Source organism: Pantherophis guttatus, chromosome 2 (genome assembly GCF_059756535.1).
Source record: "Pantherophis guttatus breed Tessera chromosome 2, ASM5975653v1, whole genome shotgun sequence".
Classification (NCBI taxonomy): domain Eukaryota; kingdom Metazoa; phylum Chordata; class Lepidosauria; order Squamata; family Colubridae; genus Pantherophis; species Pantherophis guttatus.
This window is the reverse complement of record NC_142064.1, coordinates 197159276-197185931: the sequence shown is the minus strand read 5'-3', so window position 1 is coordinate 197185931 and position 26656 is coordinate 197159276. Positions and strand designations below refer to the sequence as shown.

Here is a 26656-nt window from a genome sequence, read left to right as displayed (position 1 = left end):
AAGGAAGGAAAAAAATAGAATTTTTCAATACGTTTCTTTCTACCACCTCCCAAAAAAGAGGGAAGGGAGAAATATATTCTGTGTGAAACTCAATTAAAGCAAACAACCTCCTTAAGATTAAGATTACAATATATAAACAGTCATTAGTACAACACCAGAAGTAAAATGTATAGAACAGCATGTTTGTGGCAAAAACAGGTTTTACCAAAGCCAGCCTAATTTCTTTTACTTGTTGCTTAAAAACCACAATTGGCCCTGCAATTTTGATCATAACTCAGGGCATAAGAACGTTACACATGACCTAACTCAATTTTCTGACCATTTTTTCCAACGGTCGTAAACTGAGTCACCATGATCATCAAAAAAAGTCACAAATCACAGTCATGTGACCATGTGACATTGCAACCAGTGGTAAATGTGAGCCTGTTGCCAAGTGCCCAATATGTGGTCATGTGACTGTAGGAGGCAGCATGACATTTTAGGCTGCTGGAAGTGCATATAACACCCTTTTGGAGACTGTCGTAACTTCAAATAGTCATTAAGAAACTGGTTGTTAAGCAAAGAGTATCTGTATATTTATTCTGGGAATTTAAAATCTCACTGCTACCACACCCAAATGATGAAATGTGGGAGAAATTCTTCTGATAGAATTTTCTCTCTTGTTGTCTCTTTTTCTATAGTGCAGGGAGAGCAGGGAATAAGGACCAATTCCTCAGGAACAATTTTAATTTTATTTGTTTTAATCTATGAAGTGATATTACTTCATTAACAATTACATTGTTGAACAGATTTTGTGAATATATGTCCTAGTTTTATAAGTCACCTAGAGTTACCCAGTGGTAAAATGGATGGCCAATAAGTTTGATAAATAAGTAATTTACAGAATAATAACTTAGTTTTCATAAAATGCATGTATGTCCTTTTTTTCCCAATATAATTATTATCTCTTGTTTTTCTTTTCCTCCCTTTTTTCCTTTTATGGGTATCTTTCTCAATTCTTATGCTATGTATTCAGTTACCGCTTCTCCTCTTTTAATAAGGAAATGCTCTGTTAATTCTTTATTCACATTTCAATGCAACAATCTGTCATTTTATTAGATTACCAAAATAGAATCAGGCCGTATAAGCATAATACCAAAATACTGTGAAACAACATATCCGTGTTTCCCTGAAAATAAGACCTTGTCTTCTATTTTTTTTGAACCCCAAAATAAGCGTTTGGCCTAATTTTCAGGGAAGTCTTATTATTTTGGGGCATGTGGAGCAAGATTGGGCTCCTCTTGCCATCTTACCTGATTTCCAGCTCTGTCTCCATAATGCTAACCAGATGAAATGGCGGAGACTGGCTGTGCATGCATTTAAATATTTTCAGGGAGGTCTTATTTTCGGGGGAAGTCTTATTTTGGGGGGGAGGTCTTATTTTCAGGAGAGGTTTTATTTTGGGGGAGCTTTTATTTCTGGAGGATGTCTTATTTTTGGGGAAACACAATATGATTCCTAAATAATTTCTTTTCTCAGAAACCAAAATATCAAGTCCACTGGAAAATTATTGAAGCCTGTGAAGGAAACAATTACATCTTTATTGACCCCACCCAGCTTCCTTACAATGAGAAATGGGAATTTCCTAGAAACAACCTGCAATTTGGTGAGGAGCACCTCTAAATGTTTATCTCTAACCAAAAGCTCATTTGGCCCTACAAGCAGAGTAGATACTGAAATTATACAACAGTATGAAAATATCTAACTATGGAATAGGATTGTAGCATTATTCTTGTTGAAAATGTTGAGGTTTTATAGAAGCAGAAAAATGAGGCCAAATAAAAATTAACTCTTGAATCCAAGAGTAAATAAGCTGTGGAATATATATACCATTGGAATGTTGTTGTTGTTGTTGTTTTAAAATTGAGATTGAATAACCAAAGCGAGGCATAATGGAAAAACAGAATTGCCTTTTGAAAATCTCACCTTGGCCATATTGACTTATTCACTATTAACAAACTCTGGTAAAAAATGTTTTCAAGATCATGTTTTCAAGCATATATTCTCACCCACACAGAGAGAGAATTAAAATCCTATTGTATTTCCAAATTTATTTTTATTTATTATAAATTTATTATAAAATTATAAATTTATTATTATCTGCAGCATGCCCCTTCGGCATGAGTGGAACGGGCCAATGCCAGTGGGGTGAGAAGGTTCTTCAGATAGCCTGATAACCAATACCTTGAATTCCAATACCTGGAAGCAAACCAGTAGCCATTGTAGCTTGTGGTACAGCAGTGTAACATGGGCCAATTTAGGCACCCCGAGAATTGGCCACGCCACTGCCTTCTCCAACAGTTATGGCTTTCCAATACTTTTCAAGGGTAGCTCCATGTAGAGTGCATTTGCAATAGTCGGATTACTTCAATTTGCATCCTAAATTACAACAAAATAAAGAACTTTTTTTTTCAATCATTCTTGAAAGTGCCGAAGGAAACATTCTGATTCTTGGAGATGTGAATTTTTTTTTTCTATATACATGGACAAATCTGCTTTTATTTTTGTTCATTTGAAATTGTATCTGACCTCAGGCTATAATAAATTTTGAAATCATTTGAAATGATTTTTCATGCTTACAAGTCTGCAGAAAATGAATTGTGGCTCCAACTACTTTTACATGGATACGGCGCATTTTTAAAAAAACTTAAGAAGCCAAGATCATGAATATTTATGACAGAAATGTACTTATCTAAGGAGACAGGAAAAATCTGCCTCCTTTCTCCTTTCTTATTTTGATTGGCATTAGAGTCTCTGGCAAAGAATGTATGCCAAAAAAAAAAAAACCAAAAAACTGGAATTAAATTGGAAACTCAGAAACTAAAATAATACACTATTTTTTTTAATTTTTTTTAATTTTTATTTTTTTTTACTTTTTTTTTATTGAAAAAGTTTTTCAAATACAAATTTTCCCCCCTTTCCCCCCCTCCTCCCTAACCCCCCCCTCGCCCTCCCCTCCCCCTGTGGCTTCTTCAAGATACAACCCAAATTCATAACAGGTTATATAATACTTTACCATCCCCTTGCTCCATCCCCCATATGCTGACCCTTTCTTTCTAATAATATTATTATATCCCCCTTATACTATACATTTCGAAATAACATTCTACTATAACATTATATAATAACTCCTAATTTAGCATAGTAATATTATTATATCCCCCAATTTAACAATTTCTACTCATAAACTACTCTTTTACTCCTCCCCCATACATATATCTCTTAAATCAAATCTTTTTTGTATATTAATATGACATTTCAAAGCAACCTTCCATTATAAAACTATATAATAAATCCTAATTTAACATTTATTCAACTCATAGTCTGCCCATTTCCTCCACCCCATAGATATATCTCTTAACTCAAATCTTTTACATATATTCATATCTAAACATAATATCCCTTTTCTTCAACGAAACAATCAATAAGCTAACCTATCTCCATCCACTTTCCTACAGAACTACCATACATAATAGTTCTTGATATCTTTATTCTTCTGCCCACACCACTAAGAAGTATTCCCTTATATAAATAAAATCCTCAAATGACTTTAAGTTTGTAATCTATATAATATCTTCTGTAGTGTCTTTCAGCTGGATTGTTAACTCCATCACCCATATTAGGGTAACATCACATCCTAATTCCAACAGTATGTACGGTATCTTCAATTACCATCTGCCCCCATCAACAATAGATGTCTTGATATATAAAAAACACCCACCCGAGTGACTTTATATTTGTATTCCATATAGTGTCTATAGTAGTGTCTTTCATCTAAATTATTAATTCCAACCACCGTAATAGGGTAACAACCAGATCTTCTGCGTGCCCCAATCCCATAACTCTCTTGCCTTGTAGCTCAACATAAACGTAATACATTTATCAAAGAATCCAAAATAGATAATTCCAATCCATTCAGTTTAAGACCCTTTTCACATGCCAAAAGTAGAGCACTGCAGAGGTCTGTCACTCTCCTCAAGATAATATAAACCAATACTTTGCCTCAGCTATCTTTTCATATATTCAATCATCTCTTAGATAACTGGCATTGCACTGTTGTTTAGTTTAAAAGTTTTTGTTTTTGTAAGACCTGCTTCTTCTTTTCTTGACTTTTTGTGGGTTAGATCTCCATCCTGATTTCCTTTCTATAAATTGTGTATATTTGGTTTTCATGCTGATCTATAACTTGATCTTGTTGGTTTTGCTTTTGTGGCTTAAGTCTCCATTCTGGTTTCTTTTCTTTGAGTTGTATGTCAACTGATTGATTTCTATGCTGGTCTGTAACTTGATGAATCATCACATTAGAATCCAAAGCCGCCTCTCTTGTATTTATAAATAATCCAGCTGTAACCTCTGAAGGAGAATCCAGAAGCTGCTCATCTACAAAGTCCTCTGTAACTTGTTGTTTTTCCATTACTTCCATCTCTTTCTGCTTATCCTGAATTTCTATCTCTTGTTGATTTTGCTTTTCTTTATTCCACTCATGTATTATACATGAAGATGTTGAACCCATTTTAAGAACCTTATAGTAAAATTCTTCCGCTTTTTCAACAGAATTTAGTTGGTATCTTTCTCCTTGATATCTCAATATTATGTCAACTGGGACATCCCACCTGAATGAGATGTTTTGTTTGTTTAGCTCAGTCACCAAAAATCCGAATTTCTTTCTATCTTTTAATATCTTGGGCGGCAACTCTTTATATGTCCAGATCTTTCTTCCATACAATTGTAGAGTGGAATTAAAAGATTTTTGCACAATATCATTTCTTATTTCTTTATCTGTAAAATAAATCACCACATCTCTAGGCATTTGCCTTTGCTTTGCAATCCAAGAATTTACTCTATAGGCCTTGTCGATCTTACAAGATACCTCCTCTGGATGAATCTTTAAAATCCCAGCCAGAACTTGAGCAGATATTTTTCTTAAATCATCTCTATTATTTTCCTGTAACCCTCTCATTCTAACCGCAAATTCTGTGAGCCTGTATTGCATCATTGTAACTTCTTTTTCAATCCCTTGTTTTATATTTTCTGCATTGTAAGTCTCGTGATCAGCTTCCTTTTTAGACTTTACTTCAGAGCTATTGTCTTGAATATTTATCAAATCATTTTCCATTCTTTGTATTTTATTGTTCAAATTATAAATCTTATCATCAACTTCCTCCATTTTAGACTCTAATAACTTGATATTTGTATCCATCTTTATAACTATTTCTGAAAAAGCATTAGTCACTGTTACAATCTTTCTTTGTAAGTTATCATACTTTAATTGTATGAATTCTTTAATTTCCTGCTTAAATTTTTCAAAATTCTGGTTCACAATCTCGTCATGTCTTGCCATTTCCTTCAAAACAAATTCTTTTAAATTAAAACCATTCTTCTGAGTCTGTAAACTCGAAACTTGTTCACATAATTGTAAATGGGGGAAACCCCCCCCCCGCTGCTTGTTTGTCTGGCTTTGTTAATTTTAACGCCATCCTGCCACACAGACAAACTCTTTTTGAAGAAAGAGGACTTCTCTCCAACAAGATCAATATCAGATCTCCAAGAAAAAAAAAAGAGACTTAGAATAGAGATTTTTTCTTTTCTCTATTCTAGCCAGCACTGTTTGCTCCGTTACTTTGTAACTTGTTACGGAAGGACTTTCACTTTCGGCTACTTCTCAAGCCTCAGCGGTCACCATTTTAAGCTTTTTTTTCCTTCACTTAGAAACACTTATAAAATCATTAAAAATACTTGCAATTTAGGGTCCCAAGTCCAGATCTCATCCTCTTTAATTAAGCTATCTGTTGTTTTCATTGAAAGGTTTGATCTCGTCGCCTGGCTCTGCAAGAGGCAGAGGTCTCCCGAAGCCCGGAGCAGTGGCGAAGGAAATAGGGAGCCTCATCCTGCTTCGTCCCCAAGAGTAAAAGAAAAACTCTGGGGACTTCGCAGAGGGCTCTACCTGCCCTCGCCTGCTCTATCTCACATTTCCTTATGGAAATGGAGTTTTTCGAGCCGCCTTTCAGATGTAAAGGCGGCTCTTTACGAGCGACGGGGCTAAATAATACACTATTGATGTTGTATTTCCAATTGCTTAGCTAAATGTTCTATGTTAAAACTGATAACAAAATACATATAGCAATATGTCTCAATATTAGATTATTTATAAGGGCAAAGGTTGGCATGGAAAAACTGAAGAAGAAAAGCAATATTTGTATTTGTCTATTAAATATTACTGTAAATGGTCCTTTCCCATAAAGTATACAGAATTAAATCTTCACATGGTAACTGCTGCAAGTATTCCCTTGTTGCCTATTAGAAAGTAAGCACAGTTCTTTCTGCAGAAGAATGAATAATTTAAATTTTTTTAAAGTAATTCTATGGATGCCTGTAAATTCCTTGTTTATCTACTTTGTGTTTCTCTACTCCCTTCTTTATTTTTTCTCTTTTTTCTTTGTCTAGGCTTTTCTTTACTTTTCCTGATCTTAAATGTGCATCATTAAAAAATAATACAGATGAATGCATATTATTAAAATTAATTTTAACAAAAATTTAAAAGACAGTATTTACTTCACAGGAAAAATCCTTGGAGCTGGAGCTTTTGGGAAGGTGATTGAAGCCACCGCTTTTGGGCTGGGAAAGGAGGATTCTGTCTTGAAGGTGGCAGTGAAAATGCTGAAATGTAAGTACCAGATCAGTCCAGCTCCTATGAACCAGAAAGGCTTTATTTTTTCTCTTTAGCCCTACTCATTTCATTTTTTTCATATTTACAAAGATATTTTTTAAATCTCTATTCTGTTTGGCGCTACCCAGTTCAGTTCTTTATTTATATTTACTAATATTTTTTCTTTTTTCTACCTGTTTTCTCTTCAGCCCTACTTATTGCATTTGTAATGTATACTTACTAAGAGTTTTCATATGTTAAAACAGGGGTCTCTAGCCCCCAGTCCATGGACTGGCACCGGTCCTCGCCATGCCATAAGCCAGCATCCCGGAGATGGGGCCTCATAAACAAGCAAAGCCCCATCTCCGGGATGCAGGCAGCACATGAAACCATGTCCCCTCTGGTCTGTGGAAAAACCTCTCTCCACGGAACCAATCCCTGGTGCCCAAAAGGTTGTGGGCCGCTGTGTTAAAAGACAAATCAAAAGAAGAAAAAGAAAAGTGCATGAAAAAAAGTGCACTAAAAATTTCTTTCTCTTTTTTCATGTAGTTTTCTTTTTAATTTTTTAATTTTGATTTGTCTTATAACATATAAGATAAGATACAGATAACTAAAGTTTCCTTTTTCCTAAAAAATGTATAAGTCACTTTGACCTCCTTTTCAACAGATGATTACACACTTATTGCCTTAAATATTTTACAACCCCACCCCCCTTTCTGGTCCACACCTTTCTTAATCTTCAAAACCATAAATCATCAATTAATTTTTCCTCTTTCAGCAAATGTTTAAGGTTTTCAGTCTTTCAAAAAAAATGTTTTTGTTGTTTGAGTGAGCAGATCAGTCTTGCCATTTCTGCAAGTTCTGACATTTTCACAATCCATTCCACCACCGTGGGAATCTCATTTTTCATTTATGTTTGATCCACCCACTTCAGTGACTCAGCCACAGAAGAGTATTTGGGAAGTATGCTTCCCTGATGTAATGTATGTGGATGCCCACAGTCACTCTTTCCCAACCATTACTGTTGCAGAAGTGGGCTTCTACATTGACCAAGGTTTGAACTATCTCCATTCAATTATTCTAAATGGTTCAAACCTTTCCATCATCTGGTGTTTTCATTTCAGGTGTCATGTCTACTTCCTATATTCTGCTCCCATATTTGACTTCAAATTAATTGTTCTCATGTTGGATTTCAGCAACTGCACATACAGATGAGCAAGAAGCTCTTATGTCTGAGCTGAAAATCATGAGCCATTTGGGTCATCATGAAAATATTGTCAATCTTCTAGGAGCATGTACCCATGGAGGTAATTATTCTTCTCATCATTTCCTTTCTGGTTCACAGAAATATTGTTTCCTTTCTTTTCTATCAATGGTTGAATCATAGATTTCAAAGTGAAGATGACAGTCACTGCTTGAATAAATATTTGTTTGAAAATATCAGATACCCATCAAACTATAAATGCCACCAATGGTTTAATTCCGGAATTTAAAACATATAGTATAGTATACCAGAAATTGAGCTCAGCTTGAGATATTCTTTATTTTTATATCCTCTTTCAGAGCTGTCTGAGTTGAATAAAACAGATTAAAAAATAATTCCACCTTCACATCTTGAAGTTGCTAAGGTTGAGAAATATGGCCTAGTAGTGGATCCTAGATAAAGGGTAGAAACAGATGACCCATAGGTCATTCTAATTTATGATTCTTTCAATACTGCACTTCGCTGATCAATGCTGCTGTTGGAAGAAATGTCCATCTGGGTTCAGTTCCAAGTGGAGAAAAAGATACTGGAAACATGGAGACTGCTTGGAAAGATGGTTTAATGGTGGACAGGATCACATGGGTTGAGTTCCTGAACAGAAAAGGGGAAAGATGCTGAGAGCCCCTGAGTTTTATACCCTCTCTGGCTTTGAACTTCCTGGCACACAGGAAGAGTATCCTGATTGGTTGCTGTCAGACGTCATAGCTAGCCTTGCTGGCTGATGTAATCTTCCCAGCTGCCATGTGGGGAGTTTCTGTTGCTAGATGGGTCCTTTGTGTTGCAGATGGGATGCTGAGGCCTTAATGTCCCATTGACAAAGGTGGGGGGAATGAGTTTCTGCCTCCCTTTTAGGGGGAAATATTCTGCCTTTTTAGTATACCCTAAAATATTTTATTTTTCTAGAAGAGGGGTGGGTTTTAACTTCCAACACTGCTATGTAGCAGAAAAACAATTGTATGTTCAGGTGATGTTTCTTTTCTGTTTTCTAGGGCCTGTCCTTGTAATTACTGAGTATTGTCCCTTTGGGGACTTGCTGAATTTCCTGAGAGAAAAAGCTGAGCATCTCATAATCGAGGGTTTAACCTTGGAATGCACTCTTGATAGCATGATGGCTGATTACAAAAATATCTACCTTGGAAAAAAGTATGTCCAAAGAAGGTAATAAGTTAGTCATCAGTGATATGAGATGTAAAACTGTGTTAATAGTTTGTTAATACACTGGCATCGAAAGACAGCATATTTATTAAGTGTGCAAAAAGTTGCCCAGAATGACTTCGGAGAGTGAGATGGATGGCATATATATTTAATTAATTGAAATAGTAAGCAATTATTCTATTGCAATCTCCAGTAGAGACTCCAATTTCTATTTTAAGACAGATGGGTAATCTGAAGTTCTAGGCCCACATGTCAAACCCAAATCTCCTTTTTTTTAGATGCTGGAGATCATTCCAACCATAATTGACAAGAATCTCTTACTCAGTTCCCCAACATTTTAAGCCATGAAACCCACAGAAATTTTAACCTAAACCTGACTATGTACAATTCTGAAATATTCCTTTACTTACTCCAGGGAAAAGAGAGAAACTCTTGTTTGTCCCTGTGTGTTAACCAGGTCTATTCAGTTCCTCAGTAGACCTTCTATAATTAAATCAAAGCTTATTAACTATTTGGCGGGACAGATCTGCTCTTAAGACTGATAGAAACTATTAATGTTTTTTTTTCTCTTTTGATCTCTTTCATTCAGTGATAGTGGACTTGGATGCCAAAGTGTTGACAGTTATTTGGAAATGAAATCAATCATAGCATCAGTGCCTATGCCATCACAAGGTAATGCTCAAAGATCACTGCCAAGAGAAATGGAAAGACACAGCAAAAAAAAATCTGTTCTAGAAATTTAGCAACATTACTAATATTTTGGCTAAAATTCTGTTTGCTTATTACTATGCATTTCTTTCTTTGGATAACTCAGTGCAACCTGGCCTTCTTATCTTCATAACGGTTATGTAAGGTAGGCCTAGCTGGCTGAGAGTTGATTCTGTGCCAGGGTGTAATCAGCCAACAAGAAGTTCCAATGTGAACACCACTTCCAATCATACCAATGTCTTCTCATTACTGCTGCCGATGATCCCACTGTCTCCCAGTTTTTCCAGTATCTTCCTATTGATGCCACCAATCTTTCCTCCTGCTTATCCTCTGATCTTTCCAGGGTCTTCTGGCTACTTCTGACACACTTCCTGTTTGTCTCCTCATCTTCAGTTCTAAAAGTTTTATGTACTATTTTATTCAGCATGGAACAACAAACGATTAGATATAATTCAGAAAAAAATGTGAATCTACTAGTTCAGTGGTCAGCAAACCACGGCTCGCGAGCCACATGCGGCTCTTTGGCCCCTTGAGTGTGGCTCTTCCACAAAATACCAAAAAGTCCACAAAGTGCCGAAAAGTTCTTCAGCCGGTGAGAAGAAAGCTGCGCATGCGCAAAGATGGTGGCAGTGGCCGGAGGTCTTTTTGGCACTGTGCGCCAGTGGCTGGGTAGCAAGATCAAAAGGCGCAGAGCAGCCTTTAATTAGGTAAAAGAAAACAAACCACTGAGGGAAGGAGCCCACTGAAGCTGCTGGCGTTGCAACCGCTCCCCCTCCCCGCAGCTTGGAGCTCCAAGCGGAAGAAGTCCTCGGTTGTTGCAAAGAAGTGGCAGCTCTGGGTGAGCCATGCGCGCTTCTTTCTCTTTGAGAGCTGCTTTGCAAACAAGGTGCAAAGCAGCTCTCAAAGAGAACAAAGCGGGCGTGGTGCACCCAGAGCTGCTGCTTCTTTGCAACAGCCGAGGACAGAAGAGTTCGCTCAGGAGTGACGCCAGCAAGGAAGGCGGCTGGGTCGGAGGAAGGCGTAGCCCGAGCTCTCTGGAACGGGTAAACAAGTGTGGGGAGGTGAACGGGAGCGGACTTGGCCCTCCGCGTGTTACATCCCTTTCCCCCTACTTTTTAATTGTAGTTAAAAAGAACTAATTAAGTTAATAACAATGTACCTACCTATATAGTTTAAGTTTAAAAAATTTGGCGCTCTAAAGAAATTTCATTCATTGTACTGTTGATATTTGGCTCTGTTGACTAATGAATTTGCTGACCACTGTACTAGTTTAAACAGGTTGATATCATACCTATCTCAGTGACCAGACACCCTCATTTTTGGAATTGGGGGACAAAACTTCCTAGTTTAAATCTTAACCATGTCATGACTTATTAGCTGAAGTCAAAAAAAAATATTCTGATTTCCAAATAGCTCTTTGTAAAACATAAGGATATGTCATGGGCTTATCAAGAGCTAAAATTCCATATAGTATTTAAATATATATATTTAAATATATAAATCTATATATATATTTATAAAATCTGGCAATAAGTGATTAAGTTAAATATTAATTTTATTACAAATTTAGTATTATTATTTCTCTTAATATCATATTCTGCACAAGATATGATAAATTAGGGCTCTACTCTGATTTGACCAGAATAATAGAGTTGGAAGGGACCTTGGAAGTCTTCTAGTCTAACCCCCTGATCAAACAGGAAACCCTATACTATTTCAGATAAGTCCAAATTCAGCTGCATCATTTGAGACAGGATGGACTTCTCTTAATTCAAATCCTATCCCTAATTCAAATTCTTCTGCAGAACTTGGTCTTAGGTGAGTCAAGTGGGAACTCTGTAAACTAAAAACAGCATCCATGTCTTTTAAAAAAAAAAAAAAGTATGCTATGGGGATGCAGGGGTTTGCCTTTGGAGGAAGGCAAACTCCATGCAAGAGTGATAATTATGTCCCCAGCTACCCCCTTTTGGATTAGTATCAAGATTGTGGGAGTTGGACCACCAGAAATGTGTTTATTTGCTGTTCTGGCACTCACCACTTCATTGTATCTGTCAGTGTCACCAGACACTGTATCTGAATTAGGGGTGGGTTTCAGAATTTTTTACTACTGGTTCTGTGGGTGTGGCTTGGTGGGCGTGGCATGGCTTGGTGGGCATGCCTTGGTTGGTGTGGCAGGGGAAGGATCCTGTAAAATCTCCATTCCCACTCCACTCCAGGGGAAGGATCCTATAAAATCTCCATTCCCTCCCCAATCCAGGGGAAGGTTACTGCAAAATCACCATTTCCTCCCGATCAGCTGGGACTCGGGAGGCAGAGAATAGATGGGGGCAGGGCCAGTCAGAATTTTTATTACCAATTCTCCAAACTACTCAAAATTTCTGCTACCGGTTCTCCAGAACTGGTCAGAACCTGCTGAAACCCACCTCTGATCTGAATAGTTCAGTTTCTGTGTGATGGTGTCTCTCTTGCAAGGAATCTTTTTAAAGAAGATCCTTCAGTTTGTCTATCCAACTTTCCATTCCTTTTTTTTAATCTTCCTGTTTCTTCCCTTACTTTCACACTATATTATTTTCCAACCTTTTTGTTGTTGTTGTTGTTTAATCATGTATCAATTGAACTAAGTTTTATTTACTCATTCTCCCTCATTGATCCTTCCTGCAAATATTTTATAAAGTAGCATCTATCTAAACCAGGGGTGTCAAACTCAAGGCCCGGGGGCCAGATTTGGCCCACGGGGTACTTAGATCTGGCCCACGGAGCTGCCCTGGAAACAGGGAAGGACCGGCCTGCGGTGCTTCTGCCAGCAAAAATGGGCTCCCGGGCTACCCTATTTGGCTGCCACAGCCTCCTGCAACCCTCTGCCAGTGAAAATGGAGCTTGGGAGGGCTGCACCCAAGCTCCAATTTTCACTGGCAGAGGATTGCAGGAGGCCGTAGCTGCCGAAAACGGAGCCTGGGAGCCTGTTTTCACTGGCCGAGTGCTCAGGCCACCACAGGCGCCCCCGACCGGCGACATGGCCACACCGATTCTGGCCATGCCAACTCCACCCTGAGGTGAAACACAACCCTGATGTGGTCCTCAATGAAATTCAGTTTGACACCCCTGATCTAAATTGTAAATACCATAGGTCTGTGCATTTAGATTCTCCTTCCCCCTCCTTTTTTTCCCTTTTGCCTTATAAGCAATGTTCCCTCACAGCAGAAGATTTTTATAGAACCACTCCTACTGGTGGCTCATTCATTGTGGTCTTTGGCCAAGGACCCTTATTAGTGGAATGGCAAGCAGTGGATAAATATGTGCCATCTGGAGAACACTAAAGCATTACATTTGTCTTCCAAACCATGCCAGTTTAGCTGTTCTCTGTTTGGAACACTAAAAACAGGCTCCTATTCTGAATGATTTACTTCTGGAAAGTTTTCAGGCCAGCCAACTCAGTGTGATCCAGGAAAAAGGAAACATTTCATCTCTGGAGTGACTGGAATGTTTAATTCACAGCTACTACCTATAATTGCAATCCTTAAATATTCCCAGTAATGCAGACTACTTATAACAATAATACAGCAGGTTTAGAAGTTAAAGGTATATTGCCATAGATAAAGCTTGCTCTTTGTTGTAATGTTCTTTGTACAGCTATAGTTAAATTCCTCAATTACAGACATGACACAGATTTCAATGTGTGCAGGGTCTATATCAAATCATTGCCCTCACACCCCTATCAGAAAAGCCAGATCTGGACATGATCCTTCTATATGCTGGGGAAGGGAGTGTGGGGTATTTTATTACTTCCCTTTTATTTTTATTTTGTAATATTTATAGACTACACCCAGGGTGAAATCCAGCAAGTTCTGACAGGTTCTGGAGAACCGCTACGGAAATTTTGAGCAGTTCAGAGAACTGGCAAATACCACCTCTAGTGATCCCAGAGTGGGGTGGGAATGGAGATTTTGTAGTATCCTTCCCCTGCCATGCCCACCAAGCCATGCCCACCAAGCCACACCACACCCACCAAGCCAGGCCCACAGAACCAGTAGTAAAAAAAATTAGATTTCACCACTGGATTACACCATTCAATCAGTCTTTGCTTTGTTCCTCAAGTTTCTTATAGGATCAGCTTGTTTCATGTTGTATTAACTTTAATGAGAGGTTTTCTTAAAGAGGCTACAACTTTTTTTTTCAAACTTATGCAGAATACAATTTTAAAAATGACAAGTTGCTTTAATGAAAGCCGGTCACACAAAATTGAAAGCACCTTTTTCAAATTATTTTTAAATCAGGCATAACCTTACCATTTTCAGCTGGAAGTCATTTTGCATGCAAATAATTGTCCATGAATTGTATCTTTACCCCTTGCATCTTTGTCATTTATATTCTTTAATCATCATACATTAAGGTGAATTTCACAATTAAAGCTGCTTGGGTGTATATATTTTCTGGTCACAAATCCTTTCCAAATATAAAGCAGCTCCAATAAAGGAGAATATTTGTAGGTCAGAGTTGAAATGAGGGGTCTTTGGTGCTCTCTCTGAGGTTGGCTGTTTTCTTACAGATATTTCATTACCCAAACTAGATAGCATGACCTCTCATAAAGCAGTTCTTTATATGTAAAGTCCATAGATAAGCAAAACCAATATGTAGATAGAGCAATTATAGATGAACAAAGAGCCATTAAATCTTCTTCTGCTCCGCAATTTCCAGTTCATTCTCGGAAATGGCTACCAAAAATTCATTCCATTAGTTTCTTGGGAGTTACTTATATTTAGTCTCTAGGTAGGGAGGCCTTTGTTATCATGGGTGATTTCAGATTCAGAGAGTTCACTTCACTTGAGGATTATGCTTTTTGACCCTTCTTATCTTACTGCTAAATGCCCTTCAAGGCCCTCTTTGTGGCTATTACCTATCCTTTGTGGCGGTCACCTATCCTTTCAAATGCATACCTTCAGTGACCTCTGTGAACTTTCTCCTAATCCAGGAACAAATTTGGTATCAACTGAAGGAAAAGAAGACCTACGTTCTCTTGATCTCTTTGACTTGCTGCAGTTCTCCAACCAAGTGGCCCAGGGAATGACTTTTCTGGCTTCAAAAAATGTGAGGACGTTTCTCCTGACAATGTACATCATCATCACCATCCTAAAAGGAATTCAGCCCCAAGCTTGATTTCCTGTATTATCTTCCTACCAGGAAGGAATTTTGTTGTTGTTACACAGAATAATATACAGGTAGTCCTCAACTCACAACAGTTTATTTAGTGACCGTTCAAAGTTACAGCGGCACTGAAAAAAGTGACTCATTACCATTTTTCACACTTATGACTATTGCAGCATCCCCATGGTCACGTGACTTACACTCAGATGCTTGACAATTGATTCATATTTATGACGGTTGCAGTCATAAGTTGATCATCTTTTGCGACCTTCTGACAAGCCAAGTCAATGGGTGGTGGCGCGACAGCTTCCCCAGTACCTGGATGAAGCTGTCTATTTGGTTCCACTCCAGTCCGGCTTCAGACCTGGGTACAGCACGGAAACGGCATTGGTCGCGTTGGTGGATGATCTTTGGAGGGCCCGGGATAGGGGTTATTCCTCTATCCTGGTCCTATTAGACCTCTCAGAGACTTTTGATACCATCGACCATGGTATCATGTTGTGCCGGCTGGAGGGACTGGGAGTGGGGGGCACCGTTTTGCAGTGGTTCTCCTCCTATCTCTCTGACCGGTCGCAATCCGTGTTGACAGGGGAGCAGCGGTCGACCCCAAGGCGCCTTGTTTGTGGGGTGCCACAAGGGTCGGTCCTCTCACCCCTCCTGTTCAACATTTATGTGAAGCCGCTGGGTGAGATCATCCGTGGTTTTGGGGTGGAGTTCCATCAGTATGCTGATGATACTCAGCTGTACATTTCCACCCCAGACCATCCCAACGATGTCTTGGAAGTGATGTCCCAGTGCCTGGAGGCCGTGCGGGTCTGGATGGGGAGAAACAGGCTTCGACTCAACCCTTCCAAGACCGAGTGGCTGTGGCTGCCGGCATCCCGGTATAGCCAGCTGACGCCATCGCTGGTTATTGGGGGCGAATCATTGGCCGCCATGGAAAGGGCCCGCAACTTGGGTGTTCTCCTGGACGCACGGCTGTCTTTAGAAGGGCATATGACGGCCGTGGCCAGGGGGGCTTTTTATCAGGTTCGCCTGATTCGCCAGTTGCATCCCTTTCTGGATCGAGACTCCTTACACATGGTCACTCAGGCACTCGTCACTTCTCGCCTGGACTACTGTAATGCTCTCTACATGGGGCTCTCCTTGAGGAGCACCCGGAGGCTCCAACTGGTGCAGAATGTGACCACGCGGGGGATTATGGGAGCAATGGGACGCTCCCATGTGACACCTCTCCTGCGTGAGCTGCATTGGCTCCCGGTGGTCTTCTGGGTGCGTTTCAAGGTGTTGGTTACCACCTTTAAAGCGCTCCATGGCTTAGGGCCTGGGTACTTACGGGACCACCTTCTGCCACCGATAGCCTCTCACCGGCCAGTATGCTCCCACAGAGAGGGACTCCTCAGGGTGCCGTCGGCCAGGCAATGTCGGCTGGCAACCCCCAGGGGGAGGGCCTTCTTTGTGGCAGCACCTGTCCTTTGGAACAACCTCCCCCGGAGATACGTTGGATCCCAGATCTCTGTGCTTTTCGTCGGGCCCTAAAAACTTATTTTTTTCAGTTAGCCGGTCTGTCTTGATTTTATGATTGGTTTTAAAATTTGATACGGATTTTAAATTGATAAGTTTTAAATTACGGGCGAAATTTCTTTAATTATTTTAAATCTATTTTTTAACTGTAACTTTATGTATAAATGTTTTTATTTTGGCTGTTCACCGCCCTGAGTCCGAAAGGAGAAGGGCGGTATAGAAGTTTGAATAATTAATAAATAAATAAATAAATAGGGAAGCCAGATTCACTTAACAACCATGTTACTAATTTAACAACTGCAGCAATTCACTTAACAAATGTGGCAAGAAAAATAATAAAATGGAGCAAAACTGACTAAGCAATATAAATTCTGGGCTCAGTTGTGGTTGTAAGTTGAGGACTACCCTATACAACCCTATCAGTTCATAGTGCTGTGATTCCTGAGATGATCCTTGTATAATTTAAGAATTTGTTCTTAGAGAGTATACTGCTCGGAAGTATTCTTTTGGATTATGTCTTTAATCGCACACAACTCTATGTGGCTTTTGAGAACAATAACTTTCTCTGTGTGAAAATGAATATATAGTCCTGTTAAAGATAATATGAACACTGTGTTCTCTCTTTTCTAACCAGCATAAAAAGAAGAAACATTGACTGGTTGGTTGATTGATTGATTGATTGATTGATTGATTGATTGATTTAAAAAATGTTGGTTGACCATTTAACATACAAACTTTGGGCATCCATTTGAATATATATTTGCTTAGCTGCTGTAGGAAGCAAGGAGTAAGTAGTCTGACATAAACATTAGCTTTAGCAACCTCAGTCCTTTCCAATGGTAACAACTGAAAGTGACAGTTGATGATTTTTGACCCTGTCTTATAAATCGCGTTGACAAGAGCACTCTCTTTGGTTCTTTATTACAGCAGAAGTTGTCCATACAAATTATATTCAACAGAAAATCCAGTGGCTGAGACACAGATTCTATAAAATAATAGGCCTTACCTTCTCTTCCTATACAGACTTTGTACAAGTGTTATGTGGTTGGGGGTACTGCCTATGTGGTATCCTAATAGCTCTGTCAACTTTTAAATAATGGATGCACTGAGACAGGAAAAACTGTAAAGTAACATTTATAAGAAAGGAAAGAACAACCAAGTGTATTTTGTATTATTTTGATCTTTTAATGTCAACTTCATTTCAAGAGAAAAAGACAATGGAAGAGTTCACAAAAATAACTTTGCAGTAGTCAATTCAAATAGTTGAATTAGCCAAACGCATCTGCAGATGATTAAATCTTTTGTAGATATATTGGCACAATCAGTAAGTAGATTTTTTTTTTTGCACAAGGTGTCCTAAATGGCACCTTTTTCCATTACTATAGGTAATGGATTACTATAGCTTGGTATAGGCCATAATAAAGTTCCTCCCTTCCCCATTACTCTAGATTGTATTAATTCCAATGGCCTAGAGTCTAGACCATATAAAAACATTTGTAAATACCATGTTGAAGACTTTTGACTGCCCTTGCACTGGCGAAACTGGACTAAATCTGCCTTGCTGCTAATCAAATTATAGGATCAATAAATTGAAACAAAGAGCTTGTGAGTTCCCGTTCTGCCTTAGGCATGAAAGCTATCTGAGTGATCCTGGGCCAATCATTCTCTCTCTTTGCCCAGCCCACCTCACTGGGTGGTGGTTGTGGGGAAAATAGGAGGAGGAAGGAATGTTAGTTGAGTTATTTATAATTTTAAAAAGGTAAAAAATAAATAAAGAAAATGAGAAGAAAATAAATTTGACCCTTTCCTCTCCCCCCCCCTCATTCTTGAATCCAGTGCATCCATCGAGATTTGGCAGCACGGAACGTACTAGTGGCTGATGGACTAGTGGCCAAGATCTGTGACTTTGGGCTGGCCAGAGATATTGTGAATGACAGCAATTATGTTGTCAAAGGCAATGTAAGTAACTGCAATGAATCTATACATTTACATCCCATGAAGCTGAATCAAACTCTAGCTTTACTTGGCTCTGGAATGTCTCTATTGATTGATAGCAACTGTCTAAGCATCCCTCTGAGGTGCACCTGGACACAGGGATCATCTTCGTGCAAAGAACGTGTTCTTATGTTTAACCTCTAAAGAGTCCAGGTGGAGAATGCTAAGCATAAGAGCTTCCTCCTGAGTTTAGATCATATCATTCCAGGCTCGCCTCCCAGTGAAATGGATGGCACCAGAGAGCATCTTTGAATGTGTCTACACAGTACAGAGCGATGTGTGGTCGTATGGCATCCTCCTCTGGGAGATATTCTCCCTAGGTAAGTGAAGAACATTTCTATATTTGTTTGTTTGTTTATACCTGCCTGTTTGCTTGCCTTTTCTATGTGGAAAGGCTTTGTCAGAAATGCAGCTTTGGGATTCATGCCTGTGCATCCACATCATGATGCAAAAATATGAATAACAGAGTTGGAAGAGAATTTGGAGGTCTTCTAGTCCAACCACCTGCACAAGCAGGACACCCTATACCATTCTGGACAAATGACTGTCCAATTTCTTCTTAAAAACCTCCAGTGATGGAACATCCACAACTTCTGAAGGCAAGCCATTCCACTGGTTAATTGTTCTCACTGTCAAGAAAATTAGTTCTAGACTGGTTCTCTCCTTGATTAGCTTCCAAACCATTGCTTCTTGTCCTGCCTTCTGGTGCTTTGGAAAATAGGTTGGCCCTCTCTTCTTTGTGGCAGCTCCTCAAATATTGGAACACTGCTACCAAGCTACCCCTAGATCCTTCTTTTCATTAAATAGAAATACCCAGTTCTACTGTTTTTCATATGTTTTAGCCTTTAGCCCCCTAATCATCTTTGTTGCTTTTCTCTGCACTCTTTCCAGAGTCTCAACATTTTTATATTGTGGCGACCAAAAGTGGATGCAATATTCCAAATGTGGCCATACTAAGACTTTATAAAGTGGTACTTCATGTGATCTTAATTCTATCCCTCTGTTAATGCAGCCTAGAATTGAATTGGCTTTTTTGGCAAGACTTACAGGTTTGCATTGTTTATAGGGATGCCAGTATATCAGAGCAGTTTTTGACTATATGTGTGCTATTATTTCGGTGTAATTTTGGCTTGCTGCAGACAAATAGCACTTCATTTGGGAGGAGTTGAGAAAAGTGTTTAGGAATGAAAGGCTTTTATAGCATTCCTTAAAAAATCTTAATACCTTAGATCAGGATGATATGTCCCATTTTTGGTGGGTTTTAATGGGCAAAGTTTCATCCCTTAAACCCTGCTCTAAAAATTAAATATTTTTACTCTTAGAAAAATCAGAAACATTCATCTCCAAACACCATGACCACTGCAAAGCCCAAACAGGTTGGGATGAACAAGTGTAGTCCCATGCCTGAAAAATGCTTGTCTATTGTCTTCGTAGCTCGGTTTCCTCCTATTTTGCTCTCAAACTGCCTGCAAAGAATGAGCAAGGTGAAACTAGTTCCTAAGAAATTTTAGCTAGTTCTATAGGGAGCATTCTAAAACTACAGGGTCCTTCCTCCATATGAGCATTAACCATTTCCTTGTGTTTATAGGAAGAAGTCCCTATCCTGGTGTGAAAGTGAATAATAAGTTTTATAACCTTGTGAAGGAAGGATATCATATGGGGAAGCCAGATTTTGCTCCAGATGATATGTAAGTAAAAGTACTGCAGCTCCAGGTATCCAAACCATTCACTTACTCATTCATTCGTTCGTTCATTTGTTCATTCGTTTGTTTGTTCATTCATTCATTCATTCATTCATAAAAAAGCTGAGGGAACCTTGATATCTTTCAAGATATTTCTCAGGATGCTCAGGATTTGCTCTGTCAATCTGCCCACCTGTTTACAGATTCTTCTGGTCACATGGAAATCATTTGTGTACAATTGAATTCCATTCATTTTGTCCACAACATGCGAATCTGAAAAATGATCTATTCAGGGCTGATTATATGGGATTCCCTCCTTTCCCTCAGTTCAGAAAGGTTGATGTTTATGCTGAGGAAAGTCTCCCAGCCATCTTGGTTAGTTGTCTTTGGCAGCACAATGGTACATCTACTCAGACATTCAGCTCATTGAATTTAATGGGCACACATGGGAAGTCTGGAATAGAAGCTTTATGATACCCATCAGTAATCTAATTGCTAATTTCCCATTCATTCATAATATTTTTCAAAGAAAACTCAGATGGGTCATGGAGCCTGAACCATGCCAAAGGAGGAATGAGATGGCACAATAGTGCCCAAGGAGATCAAAGATGCAAAATTATAGACCAGTAACTGTCCAATCAGCTGTCACATATTATCCTGCAATTTGCTTCTGAAAGTATCAAACTCAGATTTTTCTTCCTTTTCCACCTCCCATCTCCATACAGGTACAATATAATGACGGCATGCTGGAAATTGGAGCCCACTCAACGGCCAACTTTCAGTGAAATCTGCACCTTAATTCAGAAGCAGCTGGATGCCATTAAGGAACAGGTGAATGGTTTATTTTACAAAATTCAAAAACAAGAAGCTGGCTCAGCCAAGATTGTTTTCACATTTTTTTCATTTTGTGATAAAAGTTGTTGTAGAAAAACCTCCAAAACATCTTATGCTTTTCCTTTAAACCCTGTACTCCCCATATACACCCAAATAGTGTCATTTATATGCATGGCAAAATCAAAAGAGTAGAGTAGAGTAGAGTAGAGTAGAGTAGAGTAGAGTAGAGTAGAGTAGAACGGAACGGAACGGAACGGAACGGAACAGAACAGAACAGAACAGAACAGAACAGAACAGAACAGAACAGAATAGAATTCTTTGTTGGCCAAGTGTGATTGGACACACAAGGAATTTGTCTTAGGTGTATATGCTCTCAGTGTAAATAAGGAGAATAAAATACATTCATCAAGAATAAAAAGATACACTTTGTGATAGTCAAGGTTACTAATAAGCTATCAAATCGTACTAGGAAACAAATAAAAAACAATATAATTGAAAGATAGATGCAGCAGACTGATAGCATTGTGATTAACACTAGCTGTCTGCAATTACTGTAAGTTTGAATCTCACCAGGCTCAAGGTTGACTCAGCCTTCCATCCTTTCTAAGGTAGGTAAACTGAGGACCCAGTTTGTGGGGGAAAATAAGCTGACTTTGTATAAATATACAAAAGTATGAAGGCTATTGCTTAACGCAGTGTAAGCCGCCCTGAGTCTCCGGAGAAGGGCAGCATATAAATCAAATTTTAAAAAAAAAACATGGTTATAGTAATAAGTGGGAAGAGATAGATACTAGTAAGGAAGAGAAGAATAATAGTAATACAGTCTTAGTAAATTATTTGACAGTGTTGTGGGAATTAGTTGTTAAACAGAATGATGGCATTAAAGAAAAAACTCTCCTTGTGTCTAGTTGTTTCGGTGCGCAATGCCCTATAGCGTCTTTTTGTGGGTAGAAGTTGTAAAATGATATAAATCACAGCTTGTGTACTCTATGTAGATAAATATATAAATAATGCAACATTGACCCCAAGGCCAGAGTAAATTAATTTAAATTAATTTAAATTGAATTTACCTTTTGCAAAATAACACATTTCAGACTCTGAAGCATGTTTGTATTTCTCTTTCTCTCCTCCTTCATATCATATGAAGGATTATAAAAACTTGTCCTGCCCCAGAGAAGAGGAAGACAGTGGATGTGAGCCTGCCAGCTACTTTGACGAATCCTGTGAGTCAGGAGAAGTGGAGCAACCCCTTCTTAACAGCAACAATTATCAGTTTTGCTAGGGTGTGTGTTCTGGGCCTTCTGGATGATGGAAGCCCAACTGAGCTTGGGCTTGGATTTCATGCAACCCCATCCCTTTTTGAGGCTTTTCGCATCAGAAAAACAAGACAGTCATTCGTAAGTCACAGACTGGGATCATGCCTTGCACTGACAGCAGATTCCTAAATTCTCCATTCTATCTGATTCTAATTACTGGCAGGAGGGCTTTATCACAGTTGACAGCTTAAGGTAGGCTATGTAGGACGTTGGAGAATCGGTGCATCAATTTTGCAGAATGGGAGAGATTGTTAAGCGCAATCGCAGAAAACAAGGCTTAACAAGGCAGATGGACTTCTTTTCTTTTCTCCACACACTTTCTTCTACAAGCTATCAAACCTATAAAGTATAATACGTGAGAGGGAAAAGAATTAGATTACCCACATTTTGAACCAGACGGGGGTTGCGCAGAGCAAGAACAGAGAACAGAAAGAATTAGAGGCATTCCCATTGTAACCTGCCGTTCTACAGTCATTTCTTGTAGCTTAGGTGGGCAGACTGAAATCCATAGCAGATAACCAAACCAAAAGGGGACATCGCTGGAAGACATCGCCTTTGGCAGTAGGAGGGATTGTTGAAGATAAGGAGGATTGTGGGAAGATTTCTCGAGACACACTGCATTCATCTCATCCTTGAAACAACCTCCAAACCTGGAAAAAGAACCAAAATTGTACCATTCTGTCACTGAGTTTTGGCATGGGTTGAAAGGATGGGCCAAATGTTGTCCACCTATCATAGAGAAGAAAACTGCTGGGTCTATAAGAAAATTAATCTAATTCTCCTACACTTTTTTTTTAAAAGCTTCAAGAAGTGGCAACTCTATTTTTCTCTCATTTGGGATTACCATTTCAGAACATGCAAATTACTTGGTATTAATTGTTTTGCTATCTGAATATTATTACTGAAAGAAGGGAGTATAAGCCACTCACTGTCGCTCTGTATTGAACTGGCATAAAACCCCCAATAAATTAATTACAGATAGTCTGCAACTTACAATCATGATTGAGCCCAGAATCTATGTTGCTAAGTGAGAAATTTGTTAAGTGAGCTTTGCCCCATTTTTCGACTTTTCTTGCCACATTTGCTAAGCGAATCACTGCAGTTGTTAAATTAGTAACGCAGTTGTTAAGTGAATCTGGTTTCCCCACTGACTTTGCTTTGCTTTGTCAGAAGGTCACAAAAGGGGATCGCATGATCCTGGAACACTGCAACCGTCATAACTATGAACCAGTTGTCAATCATCCAAATGTAAATCACGTGACCATGGGGATGCCGTAATGGTCATAAGTGTGAAAAATGATCATAAGTCACTTTTTTCAATGCTGTTGTAACTTTGAATGGTCACTAAATGAACTGTTGTAAGTCGAGGACTACCTGTACTATGATTTTCAGTAAAAAACAGTTTGTTAGCTAAGATTAGATTTAGATATAGGTTCACTTGTTATTAAAGAGTACTTTATAATATAATCTTACATATGTTTATTTCAAATCAAAGACTATTAAATGAAATCAAACTTATTTCCAGATGAACATAATAAGATTGTTGCCTTTACATTTACTGATTTTCAATGTTTATCTATTAGATGGGAATAAAGAATAAGTGTAAATTACTTTGGGTCACATCTTTTTGACCCTAGAAAATTTTTTTAAAATCTGTATTAATGTGGTTGGGAATGGGATGTAATTTCAGACATGGAAGATAGCTAGCCTACCGTAAATAGATGTAATTTCTCCTCCAGCAATGCAGATTTTGTTCCTGTCTGTTAAGAACATTTTGAACTGTGTTACAAAGTATTACAGACAAAATAAAAATCCCACCTGACTGCCATCTCCAACTTAATCTAGGCTGGATCTAGGCCTCCTCTCATCCATGAGATCAAGTTTCATTTCAGAAATGAATTGTGTGAAAAGAAATGGAGGAAGATAGAAGAAAGGTCATTACTCCGTTTTGGCTGTGGCTTTGTCCACAATTAATTTCTAGCCTGTACAAGAGTTAACTTTTCTCATGAGTTAGCAGTCCTTCTTGGTTAAAAAAAAAAAGAGTTGATTCCAGGTTAGAACTAGAATACCAAGAATTTGATGAAGTAGAATTGTTGTTGTTGATCTTTCTAATCTTTTTGGGATTACCCATACCTGGTATGCAAAAAAAAAAAAAAAAACCCACTAGCGATTACTCTATTAAATGAATCATGTGCAATGCCAAGAGTTTATATTGCTGAGCGTAAAGCGAGGACTTATTATTCAGTAGATGGTTTACTGTTCCTCACTATACTATTACCACCTCATTTTTCACTCCTCTTTTGCCTAGCCTAAACCTCATAACAGACACAACTACATCTGCAACAATAGGGGGCACTGAGGTTTAAAGGGTACATTTAGAAATGAGATTGAAAGTATTGTTGTAGCTCACATCATCTAAGGAGCCTTTAACACCAGAATAAAGTTCTGGGAAATTTTGAAATTAAGCTAGTATTGTACACGTGCAATAAACTTTAGAATAATTGGTAAAATGGAAACTTTACTTTTCCTCTAGTTTCCGTTTTATCAATTATTCTAGAGTTTAACGCATATGTTACAATACTAGCTTAATTTGACTACTAGCTTAGTCTGGAAAATACCATCCATCTCTTGATGGACAGCTTATCTGATGGGATGATGCCACTCAGTCCTCCCACCAAGTGTAAGGAGAATGTAATCATTCACATAATGCTGAATTAGAGTAATGTGAGTGCAGTAAAAGAGTAGTATCTGAAATTGTAGCTCAGTGAAACAATAGAACTGTACACTTTTTGAGTTAAGAGGATGCAGCTACATTCTATCTTCATATTAGATTATTGTAACATATTAGTCAGTAGGCAGCGTTTTAAGTCTTAATTAGAACCTCAGTTACACAACACAGCTTCTGTTATGAACTGGAAGTGGTCATAAGAATCGTCTTGCTACTTCAATTAGCTACCGAACTACCATTCCATTTCTGAATACCATTTAATGTGCTAATGTTTGTTTTCAAAGAGCTCAGCAGGATCAGAAGCTTACATGGCAAAATTCTAATATTATTTGAGTCAGGCTTTCTAGCATATTATATATAGTCTTTATTATTATGTAGGATTTTATCAATATCATTCCTTATTCTGTGATTAAACTGATCTTTTAGTTTCTTGTATTTATCTGCCCTTTGTATTACTGAGAAAAAGTATAGTTAAATAGTATTCTGTAAACTCAAGAGGGGAAGCAAACTACTGGCAACATAAGACTACTGACGTTAGGTATTTTTTCCAAGCTGTTTTTATAAATAAAGGATTTAAAAATATCCTATTAGAGGACAAATGGGCAATCGGTGTGGGACATTTAACAAGTATTTGTTTTTGTAGCATGCATTACACACGGTATACCTGAAACACTGTGGCAATTGTACGTATTGTAGTTCATATGCACAAACTGCTAGGACAGATATTTTACTGTCTTTGAGCTGCACTTCTATTTGAGGAGGCTGTGCAAAGCATCACTCTTTAGAATTGTTAAAGCAGAACAATTGTTTACAAAGTTACAAAGACCATAAAGCAGAACAATTGTTTACAAAGTCCATAAAATTGTTTACAATTTTTTTTGTAAATTGTTTATAAAGTCCATGCATTCTTTATCTATTTAAAAAAGGTTCTCCTACATTGCACTCTCTTTCAGTTAGCACAGTCCTGTTTATTTCCCACAGTGAAGGCTTTAAACTTGTAGTAGATCCGAACAGCTCCAAATAACTGGAACAATTTACCCACTGTTTAATAATTGCTCTGTTTAATAATTTTTAGACAGGTTTTATGTAAAAGATTATTCACTTTGCTAAGCAGTCACCCCTGAAGCTCACAGAAATGAAATATTCATGATGCTTAGCCATAATTGTCTTATGTAAATTACAAAATCCATTGATAAGAGTTACACAGGGATCATGCTTTTTTAACTGCACAAAACTCCAGCTAACAGAGATTACTCGTGCTCACCAGATCATTATTAAAAAAAAATAACTGCTGTTTCAAGCATCTTAATGTAACAATTGCATAAATGTGAATTTATTTGTAATTCAACTATCTTGAAAAATAAATCAATTTGATCAAGTAACTTGCAGTCTTTTTTTAAAAAAAAAAATCAATTTATTTTTTTCCCCGTGTAAACTTATGACTTTACAAAGCTGATTTTTACAAATTCCCAATAGTAAATACCAGATTACATTAATTGCAGCACTAGTTATGTTAATTAAGAGTTATGTTAAGAGTTATGTTATTAGTTATGTTAAGAGCCTTGGTAGTACAGTGGTCTAAAGCACCCTGTTATTAAGACCAACTGCCTGCAATTACTGCAG

At 38.1% G+C, this 26656-nt stretch overlaps 1 protein-coding gene across 2 annotated transcripts in view; it reads left to right on the top strand.

The window, feature by feature from the left end:
* Nucleotides 1–23863, top strand: part of CSF1R (colony stimulating factor 1 receptor) — a 61349-nt gene extending 37486 nt beyond the window's left edge. Inside the window, exons 17-27 of one of the 2 annotated variants that reach the window (XM_087887495.1) lie at nt 1519–1645; nt 6599–6703; nt 7882–7992; nt 8939–9092; nt 9694–9776; nt 14782–14897; nt 18315–18437; nt 18682–18793; nt 20062–20161; nt 20881–20986; nt 22137–23863. In XM_087887495.1, coding sequence (XP_087743621.1) covers nt 1519–1645; nt 6599–6703; nt 7882–7992; nt 8939–9092; nt 9694–9776; nt 14782–14897; nt 18315–18437; nt 18682–18793; nt 20062–20161; nt 20881–20986; nt 22137–22271 — 1272 coding nt within the window. In that variant the 3' untranslated portion in view covers nt 22272–23863. Of the gene's footprint in view, nt 1–1518; nt 1646–6598; nt 6704–7881; nt 7993–8938; nt 9108–9693; nt 9777–14781; nt 14898–18314; nt 18438–18681; nt 18794–20061; nt 20162–20880; nt 20987–22136 lie in introns of both variants that reach the window. The other variant, XM_087887494.1, reaches the window with a different exon arrangement.
* Nucleotides 23864–26656: the final 2793 nt, after the last annotated feature.